The 11,098-nt window shown below is 37.1% G+C and overlaps 1 protein-coding gene across 2 annotated transcripts in view; it reads right to left on the bottom strand.

Moving 5' to 3' along the window:
- The window catches only part of NUP210L (nucleoporin 210kDa-like), a 191,842-nt gene that overhangs the window by 163,048 nt on the left and 17,696 nt on the right, over positions 1–11,098 (bottom strand). For both annotated transcript variants that reach the window (XM_006895862.1, XM_006895863.1), the window contains exons 3-5: positions 2,365–2,496; positions 1,364–1,457; positions 589–739 (exon numbers count right to left, since the gene is read on the bottom strand). In XM_006895862.1, the coding sequence (XP_006895924.1) occupies positions 589–739; positions 1,364–1,457; positions 2,365–2,496 (377 nt within the window). The remainder of the gene's footprint in view (positions 1–588; positions 740–1,363; positions 1,458–2,364; positions 2,497–11,098) is intronic.

Here is an 11,098-nt window from a genome sequence, read left to right as displayed (position 1 = left end):
CAGGACTGCCTTCTTGGCCTTCAATGCCTTTGCTTTGGCTTCGGTTTTGGGAGGGGCCGGGGCTTCCTTCTTCGCTTTCGGCGCCATCTTCGTAGAAAGGGTCCTATTTTTTTTTTAGATTTCATGAACAAGTAAAGGTGATGTATGCAACCATCTTCTTCTCACTGTTACATGCAGATTCAGAACTGACTCAACTGCCCTCCAGTGGGCTTTCTGAGGCAGTAAATCACACAGGAAGGAAGTGCCCATCTTTGTCCTGTAGAGCAGCTGGTAGGTTAGAACCTTGTATCTTTGGGTTGGCTTGATCTGCTTATAATTGATCAACTGATCACATTATGGGGGTGATTACATTATTATGGAACTAAAAATTAATATCATTATATAACTGAAAAAAACACTGACAATTACGGTTCAGCCAAATTGATACATATATAAGACATTTATCACTTCAAATTATTTTTCAGTAAAATGACCAATTATTAGGCCGAATTATGTCAGGTTAGAAAGTTTCCGCTATAGACATTGAAGAAACTATCTTTTTCTGTGGGCAAGAATATTTTATAAAAGTTTACCGTACAAGTTTTTTACCTTATAGAATGATTCACAAATTCGAACTTTTACAACAGCAGCACCAGTTCTAATACCAGATACCAAAATCATATCACCACGTTTCTCTATTTCTTCCAGCTCAGCTATATGCCTTGGAGGAGAATATTCTGCCTCAGAGTATTTCAGAATCCTATGGAAACAAGATTTATTTGGTGAGTTTTGTTTTTTCTCTAACAAAATACTTTCTTTCCAAATGGCCCTAAGAGCTTTTTTTTCAGCTTCTTAAGTATGTGAGTAAGAGTTTACAGAGTAAATTGGTTTTCAACTCAACAATTCACACACACACACACACACACACATTGATTATAATCCCCATAAGGTAACATCACATTTCCCACTTCATCCCTGTATCTGTTGTTTCCATTCCTCCTTCTTTCTTATCCTTGCCTAACATCTGAGCTTTCTCCTGGACAAATGCTGTCCAAGAGTTTTGCTCTTTTCTAAATGTTATATACAAAACATCTGCCATTTTAGTAATTTTTACAGGTACAGTTCAGTGACATTAATTATGTTCACCTTGCATTGTATTGCTATCGATTTCAAATTTTTTCATCATCTCTCTTAATAGAAATCAATAATTCCTCCTTTTGTTCCCATCTATTCCTGTTAACCAGTAATAAATTTTGGTTTCTTTGTATTTGACTCTTCTCAAACCAGACAACAAAGCCCACATGAATGGTTGCTGGTGAGTGTGTCACCCAATAGCAGATATCTCCCACAAAATCAAATGATTTATGGTTGGTTTCAAGAATACCTAATTTTGCTTGACAGTTCTCCTCTTGCTGACTCACTATCCGGGGCAATGCTCCATTCAAACATCATCCCTGCCAAACTACTAAAAGTATTTCCTGTAAAGCAAGCCAAAAACAGACAAAATTACACATTTGACTTTGTCTTTAATAAGACAAAGCAATCTCCTCTCGTGTAATTAACTGCCTCTGAAAACCCACTGGAGGGTCTGCTATACACAACAATAGCAGCAGCAAATAAAAGCACTACCATTATTTAATTAAAACACAGATTCTAGGGAGATTTCTACACAGAGAACATAAGTAATGTTACTATACAAACATTCTGGAAGCAAAAAAAGACTCAAGTTGTTTAACTTTTGATTGACAAAAATTATGCTACACTCCCTGTAAAGGTAAACTTAAAATTGTGTATTTTATAGTTGAAAGGCATCTTTAATATTCATCTCTTTAACATAAATACCAGATGCCAGAATATTCATAATTCATTTTTTCCAATTAAAAAAATAACTAATATAATAGATTAAAAAATAGCTAATAGAATAGAAAGAGGAAATAAGTTTAAATGTTTTAATACTATGTTGTATCACTAATACACTAAAAGCAACATAATAATAGACTCAAGTAAAAATTAACTCAAAACTATAAAATTTTCTTAAGCTTACATTTCAATCTCCAGGTCTATTGCAAGGCCAGTAATAATTTTTTTTATCTGAACTGTTGATCTAAAAACCATTAGCAGAAGCTCAGTGGCAGAATTTGGATATTATGAAAAGTTTTGAAATAACTAATTTTGTTGCAAGAAAAGTTTTATGACAGCATACAGCTACATGTTAACCTAATCTCAGAATATCTCCTCATCTACATGAACCCCATATGAGAAAGGAAATATAATCTCCAATCTCTTTTTCTCTCTCAAATTCCTGTTTTCAAGTATTAAACACAAAGGAAGTACTATCTGAGTTTGATTTTAGTACATGTTGTTGAATATTCTGAAGTTCATTACCTTCTTCATCCAAGGCTCTCACCATCAGTTCCAGTGGCGAATCATCTATGTAGAGTTCCCGGGTTCGAGATACAATTTCAATTCTGTGTATTATGTCAACCTTAACATCACAACGCAGTTCATGGTCAGTTACTAGGATGAAACAAAAATTGAGAATTTACCTCAACAGATCATAAATCTGTTAGGGTAAGATAGTAGACCAGTCAGATGGCAGCCCAGACTCACTTTAACTGAGATATCATAAAACAGTGAGAACAGATATTAATGATAAATCTAGATCTTTAAAAGCAGTACAAACACTGAAATATATGAGGCCATGAGTCTATTAAATACTTATAATTCTGAGGATTATAAAAAAGAAAGAAACGTCTGAAATGCTTAAGAGACACTAGATCAATGATTCCCAATCACTAGTCTGAGAAGATAGTTACACTGGTCATAAGAAAATAAAAATAATAATAATAAAATAGTAAAAAATTATTCCATTTAAAGAATTATGTTTTATTCTTATATTACATTCTACTTTCTCATGCTAAAAATGTTTTTCTATTAGGAAATACTAATGCTAGCAGACTTTTAAAATTTTACTTACTTAGGAAATTTTTTTAAAAAGTGGTAATAAATAAAAGTGGTAATCATTCTCTCTCTCACTTTCAAAATCTTTTTTGCTTTTTTTTCTTTTTAACTGAACTGTAAGATTAAAAAGCTTGGAAACAACTATTTAGACCACATTATAAGTTAACATGCTCATAACACAATGCAAAAATGAATTAAAATAATACAGGGGGAAATGAAAGTGAAATTAAAATTGTCCTGGTCCCCTATCTTGTAAAACACTTCCTTCCACCAGTTTACCACAGATTAGAGAACTGGCCATATGGCTGCTTCATTCTGCTGTGCTATCTAGAAACACTTACAGTTTTAGTTTCATTTACAAGTAACAAAAAGCAAAGTCACTGTTGCTATAATATCCAAAATTACTAATAGGACATTGTTGTTGTTGTTGTTGTTGTTAAGTGCCGTCGAGTCGACCCTATGAATGAAAGTTCTGGACACCTCCCGTATAACTTTCGTCCTTTCTCCAGGTTCATAGGGTTTCCAGAGGCAAGTTCTTGTGGAAGTGGATGCTACTCCTGCTTCCAAAATAGGACATTAGGGGATAAATTCTGTCTTAGCCATCAATCTAGCTCCTCTGAATTTTAAAATTAAAGCAGAATGTTAATCAGATAACACAGGTACATGTCCCTAACCTAAGGTGCACCAGATGTGCTTTTTTAAAAGGGAACATTGTATTTATTTTTTTTATATACACAAAAACACCCAACCCTCCAATTACACTTGTATTAGTAACCCTGGAACTACATTTGTAATAGTTAAAACAAAAAGGTAAATATCTTATAATGATAATGATAATAATAATAATGAGAAACTTTCCACTTAAAGGAATTACAAGAAAGCAAGAGGTGAAGGCTAGAACAGATTCTATGGTATAACATTAGAAGCAGAAGTATCAGTGTAAATTTCTGTTTAACACATACAAGATACATACTAGAAAAACTCCCACAGATAGAGTTCTTAATTCTGTCTACTAAGTGGGCTCAAATGGAGTAACATTCTAGTAGCAAAGAGTCTATCAGTATGTAGATTTGGTCTTTAAATGCCATTCTCTAACAAAAGGACGTAGGACTCATTCTCTAATAAATGCTAATCTTTTGGGGTTTTTTTTGTGTGTTTTTAGGTGCATTTTTGTTGTTTTTTGTTTGTTGTGTACCATCAAGTCGGATCTAACTGGCACTGGAGGAGATTGTCCCTCCCTCTCCAGCAGAGCACCTGGTAGATTCAAACCACGTGCCTTCAGGATTGCAGTGCAGCTTATTGCAATAAATACCATTCTTAATAAAAGGAACCAGTTTAAAACTGAAGCAGGGTGTATAATGAGCTTGGTATATTTTTTAATACCAGAAATTAACCCAACCCAACCCACTGAAATAGAGTTGAACTTTAACTAATAGCAACCCTATAGGATAGAAATAGAACTACTCCATAGTTTCCAGGGCTGTAAACATTTATAAAAGCAGGTCGCCACATTTTTCTTCTGTGGAGTGGTTGGTAGGTTTGAATATACAACTTTTGGTATTAGTCAAGAACAGAACCAGTAGGCCACCACAGCTCCTTCCAGAAGATAAAGAAGTTTTGGGGATTTTTTTTACCATAAAGATGTTTGTGTATTTTATTAAGCACAGGCATTTGACTATTTGAATCATAATAAATTATAGCTAACATTGAGAAAAATAGGAATCCAAGAACACATAATTGTACTCCTGCAAATTTTTTAATTGAGGTTTTCATGAAAGTTTATAGAGAACTTGGATTCCCATTCATTCATTGTTGCATATTTTCCTCCCTGACTCCTACCCCTCCCAGTTTGCTTTTATCTTTGGGGGGGGAGGGAAATTCCTTCATTGTTATACAGCTCCTCTCTCAGGTCCACTTTACTATGCAGCTCTTATTCTGGACTCTTGTCATGCCAATAATAGCTATCATATATTCTTTTTATACAGCTCTCTCCCTCCTCTGTTTCAATGCCATGTACATTATTTATCCCCTCTTTTCTTAGTTTCTCATCAACCCCCATGTCAGTCTTGTTTTATAACAGTGGCATTATGCAGTATTTGTCCTTTTTGTGGCTGAGATATTTCACTCAGCATAATGTCCTCCGTAGTCAATAATTTTGTATAATATTTCATGAATTCTTAGTTTTTTAGTGCTGCATAATATTCTATTGTGTGAATATACCACAGCTTTTCTATCCATTAGTTTGTTGATGTGCACTGAGGTTGTTTCCAACTCTTTGCTATTGTGAACAAAGCAGCAATAAACACGGGTGTGCATATATATACTTGGGTAGTAGTTCTGGTTTCTTTAGGGTATATTCCCAGTAGTGGAATTTCTAGGTCGAATGGTATTTCTATTTCCAACTTTTTGAGAAAGTACCATACAGCTTCCATAGTGGTTGCACCATTTTACACCCCCACCAACAATGAATAAGGGTTCCAGTTTCTCCACAACCTCACCAGCATTTGTTGTTTGCTGTTCTGTTAAATTTTGCTATTCTTACGGGGGTGAGATGATATCTCATAGCTGTTTTAATTTGCATCTCTCTTAGAGCTAGGGATTTTTCGCTAGGGTCTTAGAGCTAGGGATTTTGAACATTTCTTCATGTGTTTGTTGGCCATTGAATGTCTTCTTTGGTGAAGTGTCTGTTCATATCCTGTGCCCATTTTTCAATTGTATTGTTTACCTTTATCTTATTGTGACACTCGAGTATTTTATAAATTCTAGATATAAGTCCCTTATTAGACATATCATTACCAAATATTTTTTCCCAGTCTATAGCTTCCCTTTTGACCCTGTTAGAGAAGTTTTTGGATGTGCTTAGGGATTTGATTCTTAGAAGGTACCATTCATCTATTTTATTCTCTCCTGGTTGTAGTTAGTAAAGAACTATTTTTAAAGAAACTTTTTCTAAACAAATAGAGAAGGGACAAACCCAAAGGACACAGAGGTCACCCTGAAAGAACTTCCAAGGGCCAAAGTTGGAAAAAAATTAAGAAATTCTTGTTGCTTCTTAGATCATCAATGCATCTCTGACTCATAATAACTCTGTGTCCAACAATGCAAAACTCTGGGCTATCCTCACAATCTTTGGTATGTTTAAGCTCACTGTTTGCAGTTATTGTGTCGATTTATCTCATGAAGGGTCTTAATCTCTTCAGCTAATCTTCTAGTTTTCTAAGCATGGCACCTTGTCTTTTTCCAGGGATTGACCACTCCTAGCAGCATGCTCTAAGTATGTGAGATGAAGTTTTACCATATGCTCCTCTAAAGATTCCCCTTGACTGCAAGTCTTCCAAAACAGCTTTGTCCTTTTAGCTCATTTACTACCATCAGGTTTATTTAAACACACAGTGATTCTCCACTTGGTTTGGGACTATATATCTTTACAGGAGGAGTCTGCCCATCTTTTTCCTGTGAAACATCTGGTAGATTTGAATTGACATTCTTTGGGTTAGCAGCCCAACACAAAACACATTATGCCCCTGGTGCAATATTTTGTGCCAGCACCAAAATACAAAGGCATCCATTCTTACTTTCCCTTATTTAGGGCACAGGAAGCAATTGAAAATCCCATGGCTTGGTTCAGGCACATTCTAAGTCTTTAAAGTGACAATATTTATCATTTACCCCTTTTTAAAAAAAATTCCTTAGCAGAAGATTTTCCCAGTACAATATGTTGTTTGATTTCCTGACTACTGCTTCCATAGGTGTTGATTATGGATCCAAGTATAATTAAATCCTTAACAACATCAATCATGTTCCCTTTAATGTGATGTTGCTTAAGTCCTCTTCATTTTCAGTAAACAAGATTGTGTCATCTGCATATTAATTGGATTGGAACTCAAAAAATAAACAAAATATCCACGAGTCCATATTGATGTAAATAATGTCTTAATAACTGAGGTTGCTATTATTGTTGTTAGGTGCCATTGACCTATAAAGACCCTATGAACAACAGATCTGAACCCAGTCCTATCCTTTGCCATCCTCCTTATTTCTGACTCACATGACCCCACTGCTGCAGTCACTGTATCAATCCATTTGGTTGAGGGTCTTCTCTTTTGCTGACGCCTCCACCTTCCCAAGCATGATGTCCCTCTCCAGGAATACCCTCTTCTAGCAGCATTCCCAAAGAATGTGAGACAAATCTTTATAATCTTTGCCTCCAAGAAGCACTGTAGCTACACCTTCTCCAACATATATCTGTTTGTTCTTTTCACAGTCTGTGGGATATTCAGTATTCTTCTCCAAGTCCAAAGCCCAAAACCATCAATACTTTTGCCATCCTTAGTCATTGCCCAGCTCTCAGATGCATAGCAAGTGACTGAAAAAGACCATGGCCTTAGTCTTCAAACTGGCATCACTACTTTTCAATAATTTGGAGAGGTCCCTAACTGCAGACATTCCCAGTCCAATATGTCTCCTGATCTCCCAACTGTTAGTACCAAAAGTATTGTTTGTGGATCCAAATAAGTTGGAGTCATTGGTGAGTTTGTGTTTTCTTGTTGTTGAGATGCAATTAATAATGAAGACTATATATTTTTTTTTTGCTCTTCTCCAATAAGCACTTCAAGTGCTACTCAGTTTGAGCAAACAAGGTTGTGTCAACTGCATAATAGAGGTTATTGCTGAGTCTTCCTCTGATCCTGAAGCCACATTCTTCTCCAGAGAGTTCAGCTTCTCAAATAATTTGCTCAATACAGACTAAATAGGTATGGAAAGAGGACATAACTTTGACACACAGCTTTCTTAATTTTAAGTCATGTAGTGTTCCTTTGTTCTATACAGTAGGCTCTTGATCTAGGTAGTGGTTTCGTCTGAGCACAATTAAGTGCTCTGGGATTCCCATTCTTCTCAATGTTAGCCATAATTTGTTATGATTCACACAGTCAAATATCTTTGCATAGTCAATAAATGATAAATAGGCATTCCTTTGGTATTCTTTACTTTTAGCCAGGATCCATCTGACATCAGTAATTATATCCCTGTTGCCACAATTTCTTCTAAATCTAGTTTGTACATTCTAGCTAGTTTTGAATGGTCTGCAGCAGTATTTTGCTTGTATGTGATATTAGTGATACTGTTCTATTATTTCCACATTCTGTTGGATCACCTTTCTTGGGAATTGGAACAAATATGAATCTCTTCCAGTCAATAGTCAAGGTAGCTCTCCTCCAAATATCCTGGCAGATTGCTAAGCACGTCCATCTGTTCGCTGAAACACATGAATTGGTATTCCACCATCTTCTGAGGGCTTATTTTTTGCCAATGCCTGAAGAAAATAAAAACAAGTTCATGAGAACCAAAATATGAGCTTGAGCCTATCCCACCTGAATTTAAAAATCATTTTAAGAATAGGTGTTCAGCATTCAACTCCAATGATTGAAAAGCAGTTTAGTTGTGGGATGACATCAAGAAAATCATACATGAAGGGAGCAAAAGGTCATTACAAAAACAGAAGAGAAAGAACAAAGCAAAATGGATTTCAAAAGACTCTGAAAATGGCACTAGAGTGTCGAGAAGTCAAAACATAGGCAAAGAGATGATGAAGCAAAAGAACTGAACAGAAGGCTTCAAATGGCAGCTTGAAAACAAGTAACTGAGGTAGGTGAGGCAATCTCTTACATGCCAGATAATAAACATAGAAAGAAATAGAAAACTACCATTAAACCACCAGAGTTACAACTGTTACAGGTGTGATACACTGACAAAGGCTAATAATGTAAATGCTAAGCTTTAAGCAGAAAGGTGATAGTTGCATAGCGTCAAAAGATGGATGACAAAAATAGTTGCCTGACATGATAGACACCTCCACTGCTATATTCATGGCACATGAATTATAGCACATGAGTGCTATATTTATTTGTTGAAACATCTCCATTTGTATTCCATCAATCCCTGGTGGTTGTAGTTAAGTGCCAATGTTGTTGCTGATTGTCGTTGAGTCACACACAACTCATAGTGATTCTATGAGCAAAACACCTGAGGCCTTTTTATAACTATGGTTTCTCCAAGTTCATAGAGTTTCCAGAGACATGTAGTTTAGGAAGTGGGTGCCACTCCTGCTTCCAAACTTGTCTTAAACCGGGAGCTCCACCAAACACTGTCCACCATGGGCAGCCATCACGGCATTTAAGACCCCAATGGAACAAGGGTCAGCATCACAGCAAACCCAGATTACCTCAGCACAGCAAACTGACAGAAGAGTGCTGTACGATTTAGAAGAATGTTCCTCCAAAGTATAGGAACAAGGGATTAAAATATAATCCCTTGGGCCGAACTTTTAAATACAAGGGCCCTCCAGGAGGTCTTGTTGATTCTGAATAAGAGGCTTAAATAGAAAACAACCAAACATTCCCCAATGACCCTCAACCAAAACAAAAGAGCCCATTTTACAGAGTCAAGTTACTTCAATCAGAATCCAAAATGGAGATTAGGGCTTGGCCTTAAATGCAAGTGTCCTGCTTAAATGAAACAGTGAAACAATCCACACAGATCCTCAACCAGAACAAAAGCACCATCATACAGAGTCCAGCCGCTTCATCAAAGTATATAATGGAAGACAAGGGCTTGGTGTTACATGTTGTTTTTGTTGTTAAGTGCCATCTAGTATTTACTCTAAAAACAAGACTTTAACCTTGTTCTGTAACTATTGTCCTTTCTGTAAGTTCACAGAGTTTCTACAGGCATGTTTAGGAAGTAGATGCCACATACACTTCCAAGCCTGTCTTAATCTGTGAGCTCCACCAAACATTGTCAACCATGTGTAACCATGTCACTTGACAGACCAATGGCACAGCATTCAGAATCACAGCAATCCAGTTACCTCAATACAGAGACATGACAGATCAGTGCTGTACCACTTAGGACGGTGTTCATTTCAAAAACAATGAAAACCAGGCCCGAGGGCTGCAGAGGCTTCAGGCCAGCCAAAACCAATTCTGACCCTGCCCTGTTCAACACAGAGATACTCACCTCCAAAGCCATGTGAATTTTAAAAGGCCGCAGGCCCATGCATCTCATTGACTCCAACAAGAGGCTTCCTTCCGGCCAGCCAAAAAAATAAAGATCCTGAGCCTCCCCTATCCAACACATAAAGACTCACTTCCAAAGCCACATGAACTTTAAAAGGCTGCAGGCCCACACATCAGGCTCTCAATGAGTTGAGTATAATTCATAGCAACCCAAGAACAAAAGATCTGAACCTTGCCCTATCTTGCTGCATCCTTACCATCTCTATCACATGTGAGCACATTGTTACAGTCAATATATTGATTCATCTTGTTGAGGATCTTCCTTTCTTTCTCTGACCCTCCACCTTTCTCAGTAGGAGGTCTTTTTGCAGGGGCTAATTAGAATGGATAGTGAAGGGATTGAGATTGTTCACAGCTTTAGTTTGCTTGGCTCCACAGTCAACACTCTTGGCCAGTAGCCAAGAAATTAAAAGATGTACTGCCATGGGAAAGTCTGCTGTTAGGGACCTCTCCAAAGTATTGAAGAGCAATGGCGTCTCTCTGGAGACTAAGGTGCATCTGATACAGGCCATGGTCTTTGCTATCACTTATTATGCATCAGAGAGTTGGACAATGACCAAGGAGGATAGAAGGAGAATTGATGCCTTTGAACTGTGGTGCTGCAGAAGAGTATTGAGGGTACTATGGACTGCTAGGAAAACAAACAGATTTTTCCTGGAAAGGGTTAAACTGGGCAGCTCCTTGGAGGCAAGGATTCTGAGGCTCAGTCTAACATACCTTGGACATGTTGTGAGTAGGGTGGAGGGACAGTGCAGGAGGGGAAGGCCCTATATGAGGTGGATTGATTCAGTGACTGGGTTAATTGGGATGTGAGTGTCAGATATAGTGCGATTGGCACAGGACAGAGCAGAGTTTAGGGCTGTTGTACATAGGGTTGCTATGAGTCACAAGCAACTCGACGGCACATAACAGCAACAACAACAATCCTTCCTAAAAACTTTCCCAAAGTATATGAGAAGTTTCTCCATCCTTAACTTTAAGGAACACCATGATTGCACTTCCTCCCAGAAAGACATGTTTGTTCTTTTGGCAGTTCATGGGATGTTCAGTCCTCTTCAATATCACAATTCAAAGGCATCCAT

This window comes from Elephantulus edwardii, unplaced genomic scaffold (genome assembly GCF_000299155.1).
Source record: "Elephantulus edwardii isolate Elephantulus edwardi_28Jun2011 unplaced genomic scaffold, EleEdw1.0 scaffold00176, whole genome shotgun sequence".
NCBI classification, from domain to species: domain Eukaryota; kingdom Metazoa; phylum Chordata; class Mammalia; order Macroscelidea; family Macroscelididae; genus Elephantulus; species Elephantulus edwardii.
This window is presented reverse-complemented; position numbering and strand designations above follow the sequence as displayed.